The following is a 20,754-nucleotide window of genomic DNA, read 5'->3' as shown; positions in this document are numbered from 1 at the left end:
GTTGTGTTGTGTTTAGATTTTTAGTACGTGCATGTTTTAGAGTTAGTGAAGTTGACACACAACATGGTGGTTGGCATCAATGATAATTTTCCATTCTGTGGGATATGCATGTACTGGTGCCTACTACAGTTGCTCTCTCAGAGTGTGATCAAAACTAATGTAAACATAATCAATAATTGGATTTCCTTTTGGGTTATCAATAATATAAAAAATTAGTAGTATCGAACAGACAGCTAAAAACTTTTTTGTGATGTGTCTGAAGAAGATAGCCTCGCTATCGAAAGGCCTCACAAAACAATAAGTCTTAAATATTGGTTTTATGTTTTTAATGTAAGTTCACAGTAACCAATATAAGCTCCATCTACAGCAAGACAGCTAAAAACTTGAATTTATAACTCTGTCCTAACACTACTGTTATTTGCCCTTAATACATTTTGTTGAGTCTATGAAAAATATATTGTAACAATATTTTAATCATACAAGGGCCGTTTTTTAACCTCTGATCTCATGGCATGACACCCAGACAAGTCGCAGGTCATGTAAGTATGTACTTAATTGTATAATTAAGTACATACTTTTGTTGCTTATAAAATTGTATGTGTTAGATTGAAAAAAATATACTATCACTCTTAGGATATGGGTGAATGTATCAATTTAATGCACAACTTTAAAACTAAATTCATTATCTCTTCATTTCCTACATTACTACTGTAATCAACATTTCCTTTATAACAAGAAATTGATTACAATAAAAATCATATTTTGAGCAAGACATACATTTTTGACAAAAAAAATATTTGCAATTTGCTAAAAAAAGCATGATTATTTTAAATTTTTACTATGGCACCAGGTGTCTACATTAATATTAAATTAATAGAATGTTTAATGTTCTTTATTTAGATAACTCGATTATGGAAATTAAGGGATTTATCAGCATGTGCAATAATATCACCAACAATGGACAGATTATCAATGGGCGTACTATGGTGGTTTAATATAAGTGCAAAACGTTACTTTGCACACCTTTATGTTTTTCACCTTTATTTTTTAAAATCTAACACATCAAGTGAACACTTTTATTGCCTTCAATATGACACAAGACTACTGTATGAAAAATGACTTAGTTCTCAATGAAAGTAAGACCAAGCAAATGTCATTTGGGAATAAAAAGTCTACAGTATCTGAAATGCCCAACCTGACAGCAGCTGACAAAATCAAACATCTAGGTGTCATACTTGATGAAAATTTATCCTGGAATAATCAAGTGGACAATCTTTGCCTAAAACTCGGGTCAGCTCTCTATGCCATAAAACGAATCAAGGCAACTAGTAGTAGTAAGGGATTTATCAGCATGTGCAATATCACCAACAATGGACAGATTATCAATGTTGATATGTACAGCATTACTTACCTGACTGTGAGTGGAAGCAGTCAAAAGATGGTAGTTGTGAAACTGCTTCTCTTGTAACCAGACCAAGCAAGATACATCATCTGACACAGTGATTGAATGCAATACATCTTTGTTCTCAACATCAATCAGCATTACTTCTCCTTTCACTTGTTCTCCGACCACCATCACTTCTGTACAAGAAGATAACTTGATCAACTGTGTGTGATATATAGATCCACATATTAACAGATGCACAAGTAGAAGGTAGAAACTGACCACTAGGCCTTATATAAAATGAAATGAAATGAATTTATGGTTAAAATTATGCTATGGGAAGCTCGATTATAGATTTAGCGGCGGTGTCCTCGGCTTGTTTGCATTTGGTACACGACTTTAGAATAATAGGGTTTCCAGGATCAGATCATTTTCCAATAGAATTGTGTTTAAAAGATGGTACACCTCAGACAAGGGAGGAGGAGAAACCGGTCCCGCTATTGCCCAGAGCGAGATGGAATGATAGCAGATGTGTGGCTTATCAGCATAGGCTAGGTCAGACTGCTTCGCACTTTACAATTGAAAATGACAACCAGAAAAATATTTATCAAATTATAAAATACATTAATGAGTGTGCGGATAACGTAACAAACCAATCTCCTAAACACCGTAATTTTAACAAACAACCGTGGTTTGATTATAGGTGTCTGGCAGCTCGAAAAAGGGTTTTTAAACTGTTTAAATAAATTTAGAAAATCAGGTTCAGTAAACAACAGATTAGAATACATTGAGGCAGAAAAGGTGTTTAAAAGTACATGTAAAAATAGTAAAAGAGCTTTTTATTGCAATACCATAGATAATTTACAAAAATCCCCTGATTCAAAATCGTTTTGGTTGGCTATAAACAACTTTAGAAATAAAAATAGAAAGATATATAATAATATTAGCGTTGATGAATGAAACAGACATTTTAAAAACTTATTGAATTCTACTTTATTAGCGGGATCTTTACATTATGCAGAACCTCTAATTACTAATGACTGTCTAGATTCAGAGTTTAGTATGAGCGAATTTAACGAAGTATTATTTAAGTTGAAAAGAAATAAATCTCCAGGTTTAGACAGAGTCCCATACGAGTTCTATAAAAATGCCCCTAATTCCTTTTTAAAAAACATTTTCAAAGTATTTAATAAGATATTTAGAGAGGCAGCAGTACCGCCAAGTTTTAAAAGATCTATTATTTTCCCATTACACAAGAAAGGTGATTTAGAATGTGTAGACAATTACAGGGGATTGAGTTTCATTGATTGCGTAGCCAAAATATTTACAAGTTTATTAAACAATCGCTTAGTCAAGTGGGCGAACACACAACAAATAATCACAGAGTTCCAGGCTGGTTTCAGAAAAAATTATTCAACTATAGATAATATTTTTAGTTTAACTAGTATGATTCATTTAAGATTGGCTATGGAAAAAGGAAAATTATACTGTTTTTTTTTGTGGACTTTTCCGCCGCTTTCGACAGAATTGATAGAAAAGCACTATTTTTTAAATTGTTAAATTTTGGTATTTCGTCACATATGGTGGCAGTATTAAAAGATTTATATGGCGGCACATCTGCGAGTGTCTGGACCCAAGAGGGTGAAACAAGGAGTTTTGACACAGGAATGGGGTTAAGGCAGGGCTGCATTCTCAGTCCATTGTGGTTCTCATTATTTAAGAGGTTCTTGAGGGAAATATCAGAGTTGAAACATCCGAACCGATGGAAATTAAAAGAGGTGTTCCTGAAGGATCTGTCTTGGGGCCTGTACTGTTTGTGCTTTTCATTGGAGACCTTCAAGAGCACTTGGGGGAGGGTTGCTATCCAGTGTCATACGCGGATGACACTGTCCTCGTCACAAACAACAAGTCGGTGCAGGCACTGGAAATTGACACCTACACATCTATAACTAGAGCTAAGCACTACTGCCTGAACAACAATCTGATTTTCAATGCATCCAAAACCAAATGCATCTTATGGGGAAGACATAAAGATTATGTATCTTTGCCACTGGACCTAGAACAAGTGCTCTCTGCAAAGCATTTGGGTGTCACAATTGACAATCGTCTCTCATGGAATCAACATGTAGACATAATGTGTTCAAAACTCAGCACAGCTCTTTTTGTTTTAAAGAGAGTTAAACACATTAGCACACCAGAAGCTACTAGAATCGCTTACTTTGCGCTTTTCGAGACACATGTTCGCTATGGAATAGTGCTTTGGGGGGGCTCTTCTATCACCAACCTTCAGCGAGTCCTAGTTATGCAGAAGCGTGCAGTGCGAATCATGGCTGATTTAAATCCTCAAGAAAGCTGTAGAGATGCTTTTATGAACTTGGGCATACTCACAGTGGTGTCTATTTACATTACGGAGGTAATATTACTGGCTATCAGACAAAACTGCTTGAGGAACCGTGATATCCATGAACGCCAAACAAGACATGGCAATGACTTCAATCTGCCAGCCCACAGATCAGCTCTATTCGCCAAGAAGCCAACCTACGCAGGTGCCAGGTTATACAACATGCTACCAGGAGAACTTAAGAACCTTGGCCCACAAGTTTTGAAGAGGAAAATGTTCAAGTGGCTAGTGGAAAAGACTGTATACAGCCTAGAAGAATTTATGACCATCAACACCTACTAATAAAAGTTAACAAAAATGTTTTAACTTATACTTTGTAAGATTTGACGCTGTCTCTGTTCTTGATGAATATGAAAGTAGAGTCTATTGTCTATTGCCTATTTATTAATCAGCTTCCGGAAGTGCTGGGTGGAGAATGCAGTTTTGACACCCACCGCGTCAATATTCTGCTGTATACAGATGACTTGGTATTATTAGCTCCAACAAGCACCAGTATGCAACACATGATTAAAAAGCTAGAAATATATTGTACTACATGGAATCTGAAGGTTAATTTGAATAAATCCAAGATTATAGTTTTTAGAAAGGGGGGTAAATTGAGTGGTAATGATAAATGGTGGTTTAACGGGGAACGAATAGAAGTTGTGAACAGTTACAAGTACTTAGGAATTACTCTTACATTGTCTCTTTCTTGGTCTGAACACTTCAAAGATAAAGCCAGGGCTTCAAATATTGCAATTAATTCTGTTTGGAATTGACTGATAAATAACATCGATGTCCCAGTAAGCGCTAAGTTTACATTATTCAGCTCGGTGGTGAAGTCGATACTTTGCTACGGGGCTCAGGTCTGGGGATTCTCCGAAAATGAATACGTAGAATAAGTGCAGAAAAACTTTATTAAAAAATTATTTCGACTTCCGAAAAACACACCAATCTATGTGATTTATCTTGAAACGGGAATTGAAAAGTTGCATATGTTTACTTTATCTCTAAATATTAAGTATTTATTAAGAGTCTGCCTGAGGAGTGGCTACCAAAAATTCTTGCTCGACAAATTGTAGAAACAAATATTTTTTGGTGTAAAGATTGGAAAGTTTTAGCAAGGAATGTGGGGAAAACATTAAATTTTGACATTGATTGTGATTTGCAATCACAACTGTCGGAAGTGGTGGAGGCAGAGCGGGCAGTTTGGCGGGCTTATACAGTCAGCAGAGCCAAGACGTCTGTTTATCACAAACAATACTTGACACTTGACCTTGACCTGGGCAACAGAACCTTTCACACTGAAAATTTGAAAGTTTCAGTTATGTCTTGGGCCATTAAGGTCAGAGCAGAGCTTGTCGATTTAAATTACAAACCCTGGATAACCGGAAAAAATTATTTATACTCATTATGTTATAAAAACGAAAACAAAGACGTGTTCCATTACATGGCTTCTTGCCCTATTTTTGCTTACTACAGAAAAAAATGGCTCGGTAAAACCTCCTTAAATAGGAACGAATTTGAATCTTACCTCAATGGAAGGGATTGGCCCAATTTGGGTAATTATATGAAGGATACGTAGGCGTACCGTTGGGGTTTAATGTACGAATTTAACTTTTAATTTCTAAAATAAATAGTTAATAAACGGAAAAGAAAGGTTCATTGCAACCTTTTGCATTTTAATGTATAATTTATTATAGTACATAGATGTTTACGAGAAGTATAAGGAAGTGAATATTATGTGTTTGTGTAAAATTGTATATTTTATATGTTGCTTGTATTTATGTATCTCTGATTAATTTTCATAATTAGCTTTAAATAATAAGACGTAAAGTAAGTATACTTTTATTTGTTATTTTCATCACAGCACTAATTTATGTTATTTGCTTATTGTTATTATTTATGTTATGTTTATTATGTTTTTTTTATATATATATATATATATATATATATATATATATATATATATATATATGAAGCGGTGAGATTAAAAAGGAAAACATTCCAGTAACCCTAATTTTACAGGAAACAATAAAAACTCCATAACAACCTTAGCTTAGCATTAAGAGTAAAATGAACAATTACAAATTTGTTTATTACATTTAAGGTAATATTTTTGTGTAAATACTTTTTTAATATAACCAATAGTTTTATCCTGAGAGACAAATAAAACTTATGGAATATTTTCCTTTTTTATCTCAACACAGGAAGAAGGTGGAAAAACTATTAAAACCCTCAGCTTTTATCAAATCAAATAGTTTTAATTGTCTCAAAATATGAAATTGCAATAATTACTTAGAAACAAAGGAGTTACAATGTAAAATGTTGCTTTTAGCTTGGATTTTCAGTAGGTATTTTTAGTCATCACCGTCTTCTTGGTTATCAGTAGTTGAAGGCCACTCCAATATGTTCTCATAAAAAAGTCTATATTGATCTGGCACATAATGTATTATTTTAGATACATCATTAAGTTTAGCTACCTTAATTGGAACTTTTCCATTATAGGCTCTTTCACTTGGAAGGATAACTTCACCACCTTTGTAAAGTTTGAAAATACTATCACTGTTCAATCCATCAATGAATCGACGTGCAGTCACGTATCCCCTTTTTGCTGCAGAAAAAGTAAGATGGCTGTATGTACTGACTTTGAAAGGTTCCTTAGTTCTTACACTTTGACAGGTTTTTTTGAAATATTCAGGCCACCACTGGTTAAAATCAAGTATGTCATGATTTTTAACACTTTTTACTATGAACTTAGGCTCCAGTTTTTTTGCACTTTGTATCATTTTGTTGTATTGCTCAGGGGAATAAACTCTGTCATGGCGACGAATTACCCTCTTGATGACCCCAAAGTCCCGGTCACAAGGTAAAAAACTGTGCCCTCTAGTTGGGAAAAAAACTTGAATTTCATGAAACCGCTTCATAAGAGTTAATGATAAAAAATACCTAACCATTGTTTGGTTACGATTTTGCCCTGGGCATGCATCACTAAAAACATAAAGAGTTTTTACTTGTTCATTATCACTGTTTTTGATGTAGTCATTCAATAAGGAACACACATCGTTAGCACCTTTTTTTGCAACTCCTTCATGGTATGTATACATTGTAGTCTTGTCATCACTTAAGCTGTGGACACAAAACACATAATGCCATAATTTTCGGAGATAAAACATCTCCTGCACAGGCATGCAAGGTAAAGGGAGGTTTTGCATAAAATCAAAACACACTGCATGAACATCATCCCTATTTTTGCAAATTTCAGTGATCTCTTCAATCTTTTTGTAAAATTTACATGCTCTCCTTTTATGGATCATTAACTCCACTGCAGATGTTTTCTTTGCACTATCAGTCAGATTTGTAGATTTAATTTTAGTATTAAGATTTTCGCATGTAGAACACACATCAACTTGTGGCCTACCGAATCGGTATCCATATTTTTCTTTGTAGTAATTAAGGAAGTATTCATATTTAATTGTTTTTGCTAAGATCAGGATGTTTTTCAATGAACATATCATGCATAATTTTGCATGTAAGGCCAGCCTCTAGGTAAGTTACTTCGATGGATGAGTAATGAGAGGTTTTTTTTGGATATGATTCGATATGCTCATTCAACTTAATTAAAACTTCATTTGGAATTTTTGAATGATTACCATGTCTACCTCTCATATCAATAGGCTCCTCTCCTTTGGTTAAAATAGATGTCAAACGAAAAACAACCTTGCTAGTTACTGCATGTAAGCTTAAGTAAGCCTTACGGCACACTTCAAACTTTTTACCATCAACTACGGTGTTATATTTAAAAGATGAGGAAAGCTGTTTTGAATGTGGACTAATAGATCTGTGCCTTTGAACATCACAGCGGTCAATCAAACCTATCAAATAAGTGTCCCGTTCATTCTTAGGCCTACCACTGTAAACCGTACAAACTATTTTAAGTTTTTGTTCCTCAGTAAAATTAGAGGTACATTTCTTCCTACAGTCACATTCAGGACCTGTAGTCTTTTGTTCAACTAATACTCCAGAAGTTGTTACAAACTCTTCTCCTTTCAGCCTAGCAACTTTCATTTTACTTACAGCATTTCCTACGCCTCTCCTTTTCTTAGCAGGGCTTTCTTCATTTTCTGATGCTTCAGACATAGTTTTTGATCATCAAAATGATTAGAACTCACTTAACTTACAGGGGTAATAGCACAATTACTGAAAATAAATAGTGTTAAATACTCTCATAACCTTACAACTTTAACTACTTACAGGTTAGTGTATTAGCAATAATAAACCAATATTACACACAATGCACTCTACTGGCCAAACAACGAACTACTCCTCACTGAGGTTAAAAAGGAAAACATTCCTGGAATGTTTTCTTTCTTAATCTCAGTCTAGAATCAAATGGGTTGCCATGGCTACTAAATATAAAGGAATGTTTTCTTTATTTATCTCATTAGAAGCATTTAGGTCTGAAAAACAAAATGGCTATTTCAACTCAATTTGTCAAAATACTGGAATGTTTTCCTTTTTAATCTCACCGCTTCATATATATATATATATATATATATATATATATATATATATATATATAACTTAGAATGTAGCCTGATAATAATTATTGCCAGAGAAGAGCAAACAAAAATGCTAAAAAATATAATTTGAAATACAAATGTTTTATTTTTCACTATCACCTTATTTATCTATGCAAGAGTAAAATATAAAGAGACTTCTAAAAACAAAATAAATATTTTTTCAGAGTACAGTCGACTCTTGATAACTCGAATTTCAAGGGAACGGCTGCTTTCTTCGAGTTTCGTATAGTTCGACTTAAGAATAGTTCGAGTTATAGAGGTAATATTTCACTAAATTCGACTTACAGAGGTAAACAAAATAAAATTCGAGTTATAGAGGTACAAATAAACTATGTTTTTTATTACCTGCATCCTTTACAAAACTAATGTATGTACTGTAACTACATACAGCATTTGTACTTACTGTCACACTGCAATCTATGCCTACAATTCATACGTACATACAATTCAAATTTGAAAATAATCCGTAATCTTCTTCTGCCTAAGGCTTTTTTCAGAATTTAAGTCTATAATGTTCTCAATAACAACAACAGCAGAGAACACGTTGTCTGGTACGTCACTTGATTGTTCTAAGTAGCTACGTAAAGTGTTCACTGCGGCCTTTTGTAGACAGTCGGACAATTCAGCGACATGTCCAGACCTGTTCGGCTAGGTCTATGACCTAACACAGGTTCGCTGTAAACACAGCACAGCTTCGTGTTAGAGAGGGTTGATCTGAAATTTCGAGTTGCAGAGGTAATGTATTTAAAGACTTCGACTTATCTACTGAACTTCGAGTTATAGAGGTAATTTTTCTGTTACTTCGAGTTATTGAGGTAAAATTCGGGTACAAAATTAATTCGAGTTACGCATGGTTTTTTTTTCGAATTAGGCACGTTTTCTCAAGGGAACGGAAAAAAAATTCGAGTTATCAAAGAATTCGACTTATTGAGGTTCGAGTTATCGAGAGTCGACTGTATAGTAATTTTATTTTTAAATTACATGAATAGGGAAATATGACATCACATAGTTGGAGTGAAAGGGGTTAAACAATGTTACAAGCTAAAATAAAACTAGTAATTAAGCCTTTTTTAACCAAATACTTAGGCCTGTTATCTACTTACTGGGTACATATGCAACTGCGATTACTCGGCCATCTGGTCTCCAAGCCAGTTTGCGTACAACCATATCTGGTGTAGGAGGAGGCAGTAGCCAAACCCTCTGCCATGTCAATCGGTGAAGAGCTATTTCTCCTGCAAAAGATTTACATTTTGATCTTTAAATATAAAGAGTAATTTCAATACAAGGTAAAATCAAGTAACAAAATGATAACATTGTTTACATAATATAGCAGCTAGTAGTAGTAGTAAGCTAATAGGCTGAAGGGGCTTCTATAAAAGGATATCAGGAAACAACAAATGCCTGATAAAATACAATTATCAAAATAAGAGCATAGTGTCTAATCTATTTTGAACATATAAGTAAACATTATATAAATATCCCATTTAATAGAACATATTTTCATTTTTAATGTGCTAAGTTTACAGGTGAATAGTGTTAAAAATGTTTTCACAAACTGGGAAAAATTACCAAAAAATTAACTAACTAATTTAAAACTCAATACCTAAGCATTAACATTCATATCTCCTAAAAGTAGAGAGAATGAGCTATTAAGTATTATTTTAGCTTTCTTGTAAACTTGAAATATCTTGTATATGTCATAAATCCTAATAACTTTGTTTAGTACCTGCCTAACAATACCACAGAGTGCTAAATTATATTTTATCTGTATGACACATTTCTTGCCTTCAAAATGGAATTAAAAATTTTAATTTTAACTGAAAACTTACATTACTTAATAAATACCAAAGCTAAATTATTTTTGCTTGAGCAGTTCAATGATTTGGTTTCGCTAGTGGTGCATCAGCTCCATTAAATAGGTTCAGGAGAAGATCAAACAAAAATACTTAAATGGTTTTACTTAAGGAATTTTGTCTTCTGTTACAAAACATTCACTATGTGGGTATCTTAACTGCAAAATTCAGTCTATTGGATAACATTTACTGTTAGAACTAGGACTCATAAAGATTTACTCTTTAAACCCAGAAATAATGGCTTCAAATGAGTTGACTTCAAACTATGTATAAGTGGCATTAATAAAGTATATCAATAATAAAAATTGGTCCCTCCATGAGAGAATTTCATTTGCAAAATTTCACCATCACAAATTATTATCTGGTGTATCTATAATATTTTATTTTGGCTAAAAATACACACATTTTTAAACTTGGTGATCTTAGTTGTTGCAGAGGATAGTGACCAAGTAAGCTGAAATTTCAAGTCAATGTATTCTTAATGGGTAAGAATATTCTACACCAAATTTAAAATAAGACATAGAAGCAACCGAGAGTACCCTGAGACAAGATAGAGAGTAGCTGCTAATATACATTACTGTCTGAGCAAGATGAACTTTGCTCATCTGTCCATCAGGTTCTTACTCATGTTATGCCCAGTACACATTGTTATATTTTTAAATTACTGTTTATATAAAAAGTTATAAAAATCTTTAAAAATATTGATTAAAAAACTTAGTGATGCATAGTAAAGCAGCAGTTGTGAGAATTTAAAAATCTTTTTTCGCAAAAGTAAACTTTCAAATTCAACAAAATACAAAGGCTCATCAGATTAGGGTAAGTTTAATTATATTATTATTTTCTGATTCTTTAGAATATACATATTAAATTATATATAACAAAATATATTATGAAACCTTTATTGGCTGAATAAAACTAATTTTAACATGAGAATTTTCACAATTAAGTCAAACTGGCCCATCACCATGGGTGAAAATATATATCACCTGGAGGGTTAAGGAATTACAGACAACCAAAGAGTAAAAATATATAGAATCTGTAAAACAGAAAAGGCTTACCTTTACTGTTGGAAAGAGCTAGAAGGTCCATCTTGTTAGACCATACCATCAAATCAACTTTGATGGCAACATGTCGTTCTTCAAGTTGGCGAATTATATGTCCTGACATTTTTATGAGTATTTTCAAATCCGTTGAACAATCTTAACCCCTAAAAGAACAAAAACATAATGTCTCAATAACTTCACTAAATCAGCCATTTCATGGAAAAGTAATCCTAGATATAAAATTTTAAATATATTTTTATACTTTCAGTTTTAGTATTATTATTATTAAGAGAAAAATCGGAGCTGGCAGAATCAATAACTATTTTTATAAGTATTGTTGGTTTTACAAATTTTTGCACTCTTAATTAACATGTTCCTGTTAGCCTTTTCAGATGCGAAATTATAGGTGATTTAACAAAAATATATAAGAACACCTTGATCAGCTGTTTGCTAACATTTGGAGGAAAACCCTTATTAACTGGACTTTACACTGATATACTAGTTTTGATCAAGTTGATGATCAGAAAATTGGAAGTTTACAATGTTGTAAAGGCTTCCCAGAAGTCCTGTCCATAACAAGAAAGGTAAGAAACTTGAGCAATACTAAATGAAATATTTAACTAAACAATGAATTTTGTGTTAACAATGTATTCTTAGTCTAACCCGAAAGTGTTCATTTTTTTCTTACTTTGCATTCATACTCAATTTTAAAATTTGTCCCGTCTATAACGCTTTTTCATTATTATGGCTTGGTTAAGCTTTCAAAGTATTTAACTTTATGATAAACTGTTTTATTTTAACCAACATTTTATATAATGAGTTGTATCTTATATAGTCCTTTCTAAAAGATACATTGCCAATCACCCTTCCTGTTTTAGTAGTCATTTTCAATTATTCTTTAAATTCATCTGTCTTTCCCTTAACCTAGAAGCATGCTTTAGTTCGTCCGTTGAGAAAAGTGTCTAATCCGCAATCCCCTTCTGACCTACGTCCAATCAGTATTCTCCCTTGTCTCTCCAAATGCCTTGAAAGAGTGGTACATCAACAAATTTCATCTTATCTGAATACCTATAACATCTTATCTAAATGGCAGTCTGGATTCAAGCCTAATCACAGCACCACCACAACCCTAATTAAAATTACTGATGATATCAGATTGGCAATGGACAAGAGACTAATCACCATTTTACTGCTTTTGACTTTTCCAAAGCCTTCGACTGTGTTTATTACCCCCTTCTCCTCATCAAATTGAAGAAGTATGGTTTCTCCGATGGGTGTGTTAACTGGGTCAAATCGTATCTCACTGGGCGACAGCAATGTGTCAAAGAAGGGGAAACAATATCGGAATGGAAAACCGTAACACGGGGTGTTCCACAGGGCTCTGTTCTTGGGCCCCTATTGTTCTCACTTTACATTAATGACGTCACATCTATTATAAGGCACTCTAAGTTTCATCTTTATGCCGAAGATTTACAAATTTACGTACACTGTTCGCCTGATGAACTGAACACGTTTATAGTTCTACTCAATCACGACATTGAATCAATTGCTTGTTGGGCAAATAAACATGGGCTGAAATTAAATGAAGACAAAACGCAGGCAATGGTATTGGGAAACCCAAGACTGATCGACCATTTGGACTTCAACGTTGCACCAAAACTTAAACTCAATAACCACGTACTAAATTTTAAAAACAAACTGAAAAACCTTGCTCTTACTATGAGCTCAAGTCTTAAGTGGAATGACCAGGTTACGGTAACGTGTAATAGAATATTTGCTGGCATTCACAGTTTAAAGCGTTTTGCTTTATATCTACCGTTCAGTGTAAAGGTTATGCTGGTTAAAACTCTCATACTGCCACACTTCAACTACTGTGACGCTGTGATCAATGACATGACTGTTGAGTTTTCGGACAGGCTTCAACGTGCTTAAAACTATTGTATCAGATTTATTTTCAATCTCAGACGTTATGAGCATGTGACTCCATTTTTCAAGCAGCTATCGCTTCTGAAACTTCAACAACTTCGCCAACTTCACATTCTTTCAACTCTATATTCAGTTATCAAAAACAAGTCACCTGTTTACCTGTCCGAACATTTCGATATAAGTGAGCGACCTACGAGAAGGGGATCCACCTTACTGTCAATTCCTGTTCATCGATCGAACTTTTTCAGTAAGTCGTTCACTGTTCAGGCATGTCGCCTCTGGAACTCTCTTCCTGATGATATAAGTATTATAGAAGGTCGAGCTCGTTTTGGGGCAAAGGTCAAGGACTTGTTGCTGGCCGGTCTGTAGGGATGACGGGTGGCGGTGCTCGTGGTGTGCTTGTGGTCAGGCTGTGTGTTTGTGAGAATGAATGTAGTAATAACAAGAAATTCTTTAAAAAGTAAATCTGTTATTAATCTAATTTAAGTTTTAATTTAACTTTGTTTGAATTTTTCTACATATTAAGCTGATAAATTTTATTTTTAAGCATTTATTTCAATTTGAAATTTGTTATTAGTTAAGATCATTCACTGTACATATATCTGTATATTATGTGAGGTTGAGTGGTAGAGAGGGCTAAATAGCCCTAACTCCGCCTCTTAAATAATGGCATATTTCATTCATTTCATTTCATTTCATATAGGTCTAGGCCTCCCTCTATCAGAGAAAAATGTGTATAAATATTTCCATATAACCCTAACAAATTTGTTTTATTTTCAGACATGACTTTAAATATAGAGAAACATGCAATGGAAAAAGAAAAAGTCAATCTGTGTGTTCAGAAATGCAGCGATAGATTGAAACTTTATCACTAAGCATGGAATAATAACTTGAAAACAGATACAGAGACAAAAAAACGACAAAGGGCTAACAGTAAATAACAATTAATGGCAGGTAGACCAACGAAATCAGATAATATTGAGATAAAATTAAAGCGCTTAAAGGAAACCGAAAGTAAAAGAAAATATAGGCAGAAACAGAAGACAGACACAAACCAGCCAAATGGACTTGATGAAAATGAATGACACCTTTACTCAGTCCAACTGTATGGTTCAACAGAAATGGTTACGGTACTCAGAAATGTACACAGATTCTAAAGAAGACCAATTAAAACTCTTTGCTAGACCTGTGTCAAAAAATGAAATTAGGGTAGGACATTTTTTTCTTAAACAATTTGTTACTGAGAAAGAGAAAACAAAAGCTTGTGGGAATTACACAAACCTATTGATACAGATAACAATATTAAAGTTGTGTACATGACTATTTTCAGTGGAAAAAACCAAGAACAGTTATTTAAAATCGACACGCCAAGCCCTTACTTTTTTTATTGATTTTCTGCATGATCAACATAAAGTGAAAGCAGCTTACTCCAGTCAGTTCTAATAGTTGGTGAAAGTCACCTATTGAAACAAAAAAAAGACTTCAGAAATGTAAATCTCCTCCATGATAACACAAGGCCTCTCACCACAGCTTTTATAAGGGAAACCCTGAAAGAAATGGGCTGGAAAACCCTTGAGCACCCTCTTTAGGGCACAGTGTAGCGGGTACGGCGGTTATCGCAAGATAACCAGATCAAGCAACGTCGAGCGTGGCCGCTGCTTGGATAGTTGACCGCTGAGCGATCCTGTCCTTGCAAGCGGCCCACCTGCCCGGCCATTGGTGGTGGTACGGAAGTCACCTTTAAGCCGTTAGAGCCGTGACCTTTAAGTCACCAGGTTAAGTGTTAGAGAGGGCTTCTTAGCCCTAACTTCGCCTGGTAAAATAAGACATTCTTTACTTTTACTTTACTTTAATAGCCCTTACACATCCCCCTGTGACTATTTTTTGTCCACATCTACAAAAAAATCACTGGGAGGAAAACAATTTGAGAGTTGAGGAGCACATGCACAATTTGCCTTACAACTCACAATCAAACTTTCTAGGACCAGGAAATACTGAAACTTTCAAATCGGTGGCAAAAGTATGTAGATCACACAGGAGAGTATATTGAAAATTTTAAGAGAATAATAAGTGATGTATAAGGTTTTTAAACAAAGGTAAAAAATTACTGTTTATATATAACTTACCCTCATATTTGTCACTATTTTCAAACTAACATTTTTTGGAATTAAATAGCCTTCAAGTAACATCTTAACTACCTGTAGGAGGAATAAAGATTTCTCCAATATAAAATGAACCTAAAATAATACAACAGATTCTTTTTTCTACCAATAAACACAAAACTCTGGACAAAAGATGACAATAGCAGAGGAGAGTGTTGATAGGAATGAATGGTGCTGCCACCCACAATACTAAACCCATTTAACCCAAAAACTCCCATTGCCACAAGGGGTAATTATGAACCCATATGACAAAAGGTTTTTTGAAGTAAAAATAAGACTTTTTGCTCAATAAAAATTTGTCAAAAATCAATTTCTTCATAAATGTGACCTCCACAGTTTGAACAAATAAATCATAAAACGAGTAGGCTATCAAATACAGACAAGACTGCCCTTTTCCAATTTCATTCTGAAACAATAGAGCTATTCCTTGGACTAGGGGGAACCTACTCTTGAACCAAATTGTATAGATGCCCGAGTTTGAAAGTTAACCACAAACCAACTAATAGAGCTACAACAGGGTGGTGTTGCCTCAGGCAGTATGGCAGTTAAAAATGGGCAGGCACCAGCCTCAAAACCTGCTCAAGTATGAAATAACTCTGTGTTACCCTAAGATAATGACTGAAGAGCTCCATACAGAGAACAATGCAGAATGTTTTCAGCCATGCCGGGTCAAGAATAAAAGTTAAGATGGTAATTTAATGACATTTTCATATAACTCTAAAACTCAACATTTCATACTCAAGAATGGTATATTTGTGCCTATATAGGCCTACATAAACATTTTGTCTTAATCGGATTACAATTATCCAAGTAAAGAATTTCCAAAGTTGGAACCTGGCGGAAGATCACCAAAAATTTTACAAATTTCAATATTATTAATGTATTCAGCTCGTACTGAACAAAAATATATATGGTTTTAGGGGTGCAAATCACAAATAACTATGGTTTGGCAATTATTTACTTTAGCCACTTCACAATATTTGTCAAAATTTCTACTTAATTAAGAAAATAAATTTACGATATTAGTAAAATAGATATATTAGTAAATTACATCCGAAACGCCCCTAGCTATCAGTGCAGGCTTCGGTCGACCCAACTCCACAATGCTGGCAGAGAAAAAGGAAAACATCCTCAAGATAAAACCTAAATTCAAGCTCAGATCACATAAATGCCCCTTTCCGCCATACCCAACATTCCTTAAAATCATAATCTAACTAACGTTAGAAAAGTGGCCTACCCGGAGGCCAACCAGCCAACATAAGAATCAAAGTAGCCTAATCAAATCTCTTTTACAAAGCACATCTTTATTTTAGAAAGTACAATGCACAACAATCCGACCAATTAAGAAATAGCCAAAAAATAATGATTTAATAACGAGATGCGAAAGACAGATACGCAATGGTAGAAAATATTGCAAAAATGTCTAGAAGCAGGAACAAAAGAGAGGAGAGATGAACAAACATCAACATAGAGGTAGAAACTGTTCCAAAAATGGTCATGCCTCTAAAAATTTCTTCTACTTTGTTGGCCTGTAAAATATCAAATTCTAGAGCAGCTAATCAGAAATATAAATTGAAAAATAATTTATCTCAAGTGTAAAAAGGTAATAAATCAAGTAAAAATCGCAAAATTAATAAATAAATGGACAGTAATAGACAACAATTACCATTAGTGTGTAGGTGGATAGTACTGAGCTGCAGCAACAAAAAAGTGTTGGAGGCTGGTATGTGGGTAGAAGTATTTGGTCTTGAAAAGGGATTTGCCAGGTATCTCAGACACCATAACGAGGGATATTCACCTTAACTTTACACCAGTGTCTCAATGGTTTTAGTATGTGCACCGCTATCTGGGTCAACGAAAATTATTAAATGGTTAACGGGGATGTGCCAAAAATCCCTTGTCACCGAGACAGTTGTAGGCCTTCCAACAGTCACCAACAATTGAAGTACCTGGCAGAACCCATTCTTTAATAACGTCAAGCAGGGTGACAAAACACTAAGACATATACACAATTCACTATGTGTTTGGTTTATCTATTATGACTGACACACACTCACTCAATCCGAACTACAGTACACATCTTGTGAAGCACTGAGACTACAGCCCCGGAGCGCTCAGGTAACAGATATGCTATCAGTCCTGGCCACATATAACATTGAAGTAAATAGATATCCAGATATAACACAAACGGAACATTAAAAATTGAACTATTTGAGAATATATCCCCTAAAACAATGTTATTTGTTATTTGCACCCCCTAAAACCATATATATTTTTGTTCAGGAGGATGAGCAGAATACGTTGATAACGTCAAATTCGTGATTTGCCAGGTCAGCCTTTACCCTCATAGACACCGAATGTTTTACGTATGATACTAACAGCGCGAGGTGCTGATGGCCGAAGGTACTTGTTTCAGGCTAATACGAATTCCCCTGATTTCACCATTATTGTTATTTTACGTATCCAATGGTGGCGTAATGGCCGACATAACTATAAGGTTGACTCATGATCATAAATGACCATGTGACAGCCATTAACCTCACAATTAACAAGCCTAATTTTAATTAGTATTTACAGTAAAAGGTAATTCTGAGCAATTACTTGGTCAACCCCAAACTTTTTCATATTTTACTACGGTCATAAGGATGTTCTCAGAAATAAAGAAACATATAATTCAAGCCCCGCAAGGCCGTCCTACAGGTTGCCGAGCGATAAGAAGGTTCAAAGTCCACGCGATAACAGTGGCTTGCAGGAGACGCGCGGAAGGCCAGTTGTGACAGTACCGTTATGGCTAGTGGTTCCTCCGATAATCCTTTTTTATGTGACGGGTGTGAGAACACATTTCTTAGTTTCACGGTTTCAAGTAAAGATCAGGAAAAGTTAAAACGTTTTTTGTATGAACACAGCGTTTTGCAATGCACCAAAGTTTGCCCTCTAGAATTTGATATTTTACTGATAGGTACTATCTCGAGGGATGTTTTTCTTGTGTTGACATCAGCACGGGCTTCGGTAGCTGATGGCCGGAGGCACTTGTCTCAACTCGATAACAACTAATTAATTTGTAGCTCAACATTTATGAAAAAAAATTGTTCATTTGGATCAAAATTCTGCTTATTTCAGTATTATTTTTCATTTACGTTAACTCTCCGGGGCCTAAATTGTTTTTTTTTTATTTCACATAGGCTACATCTCTAGATTATCGTAGTAAAATATGAAAAAGTTTGGGGTTGACCAAGTAATTGCTCAGAATTACCCAGTAAAACTAGTGAAGCTAATGTCAGTTAACATTGTCAGAAATATTTAAAAGTGCTATTCCGATCATTCAGTAATGCCTAAAACACAATAAATACCTCAAATTAAATAAAATTGCCTGACAACATATGCTACAGCTAATTTTACTTAATGAGAATAAAGTTAAAATTCACTGCATGAATGAGGATTCTAAAGTTGGATAGTATACTAAGAGAGGTTCAGATTGGGTACTTTATCTATAGAAAGCTCACAGTGAACAACCACTGTATTCTACTTCAGACATTCTGATCAGCATAACTTTAAACATTAAAACAATTCATTAGTTTTTTCGCTTAAACTGTTGACAATCAAGCATATCATTAAATGCAGATATTTGTTAACTTCTACAATAATAATGAAGGATTTTAGCAACTTACAATATTATGGCCGGTAAGTTCAAACTCAATGTATTTCGACGTTACACTGTTACAGGAACGAAATAGTTTAGTCTTTTTTTCGGGTTTGTCGTTAAGACCGGCTAAATGAAATAAAAACATGCAACCGCGTAGTTCACTTTGTTTTCATGCATGCCTTTTCTAAATTTAAAAGTTGTACAATTACATTACAAGAACATATAGTTAGGTATGGTTAACAAATTAAATATAGTATTTATACATGCATAAAAAAACATATAAACCCAACTATTTACTTGTTAGATACGTAAATACCTGCTTTTTTCTATCCATAATTACCTAACAGTGTTTAATTAAAATATGGGACTCAATAAGGTTGAAGGATGTATAAGAGGGGTTAGATGTAATACATCTTCACTGCCAGGGATCCATCAAGCAGACATCCTACTGCGAAACTGGATAACAGACCCACTATTTAAAACATGTTTTCTGATATTTTTTCTCATAACGGTTTCTTATTAAATTTAAAAACCTATTAATTTTTTTATAGAATTCAATTTTGTTTTCAGAAAAAACTTCCACTAATGTTTTATTTTTGTAAATGTTTTTAAATTTGTTAAAAATGTATGCCTATTATATGAATAGTGTGGGCATTCCCTTATTAAATGGTCTAATGTTTCTTGCTTAGCTTCGAAACAGTTTAAACATATAAATACATAAAATTTCATCTCTGTTTAATTTTACATTTTTTAACCATGGATTGTCTAGGTATCCCATTTGAAGTGTTTTATACCAATTGGCTTTATACGCTTCCAGAAATAATTCCATGTAATTGTCGTTTACTTTTTTAATTTGGTGCTTATTTAAAAATGGTTAAATGATTTAATTCCAGAGTAAAAAGTATGCGATCTTTGTAAGGGCTTAACTGTGCCAAACTTGTGCCTATATGCAGATGACACGTCACTAACGTTTTCTAATTCCTCCAGAGATCACCTGGAACTCGACACATTCTTAGAAGGGAATGCACTTGTTAATTGGCTTGAGCAAAACAGTCTTCAGGTAAATGTCTCAAAAACTACACTCATTGAATTTTCAATTAACAGCCATTCAAGCAAAAGTTTGCTCAGTATTCATTTGGGTGATGAAGCTGTTTTCTCAGAATGCTCCGTAAAATTTCTTGGCCTTATTATTGACTGCAATTTGTCTTTCCATCTCCACATAGAGCATGTATGTAGGAAGCTGAGTCAGGGTATTTTTGTGCTCAGAAATCTGGCTCGTTTCGCATCAACTGAAATTCTTACTGCTACTTATTATGGCATCATCTATCCATTCATATCTTACGGGGTTTCCATTTGGGGTTCTGAAAGCACCAAAACTAAGTCTGTGTTTAGGCTTCAAAAGAAAGCTTTAAGAATAATTTGTCATGTCCCATCCAGAACCTCATGTGCTAACCTTTTTTCCTCCAACAAACTTTTAACTTTTCCTTCCATTTATATTCTGGAAACCTTATCATTTCTTCATAAAAACTTTCACCTTTTTAATAGATTTTTTCCGACTCACATGTATGGAACAAGAAGTAAACCCAGATGCATTATGAATATCCCGCCACACTCCACCTCATTTTTTGAAAATCATTTAAAATATTCAGCAGTAATTCTTTTTAACAGTCTTCCATTAAGCTTAAGATTAGTCCAAGATTACACAGTTTTTAGAAAAAAATTGAAATGGTTGTTGATCGAGAAGGCTTACTATTCTGTTAAGGACTTTTTAGCTGATAAG

The 20,754-nt window shown here is 34.1% G+C and overlaps 1 protein-coding gene across 1 annotated transcript in view; it reads right to left on the bottom strand.

Annotated features, from left to right (window-relative positions):
* Positions 1 to 19,080, bottom strand: part of LOC124369171 (anaphase-promoting complex subunit 4-like) — a 32,937-nt gene extending 13,857 nt beyond the window's left edge. Inside the window, exons 1-4 of the mRNA XM_046826968.1 lie at positions 19,000 to 19,080; positions 11,259 to 11,407; positions 9,451 to 9,579; positions 1,412 to 1,581 (exon numbers count right to left, since the gene is read on the bottom strand). Of these exons, the coding sequence (XP_046682924.1) occupies positions 1,412 to 1,581; positions 9,451 to 9,579; positions 11,259 to 11,367 (408 nt within the window). The 5' untranslated portion in view covers positions 11,368 to 11,407; positions 19,000 to 19,080. The remainder of the gene's footprint in view (positions 1 to 1,411; positions 1,582 to 9,450; positions 9,580 to 11,258; positions 11,408 to 18,999) is intronic.
* Positions 19,081 to 20,754: the final 1,674 nt, after the last annotated feature.

This window comes from Homalodisca vitripennis, chromosome X (genome assembly GCF_021130785.1).
Source record: "Homalodisca vitripennis isolate AUS2020 chromosome X, UT_GWSS_2.1, whole genome shotgun sequence".
NCBI lineage: Eukaryota > Metazoa > Arthropoda > Insecta > Hemiptera > Cicadellidae > Homalodisca > Homalodisca vitripennis.
Note: the sequence above shows the minus strand (reverse complement) of the source record. Positions and strands in the feature narration are given on the sequence as shown.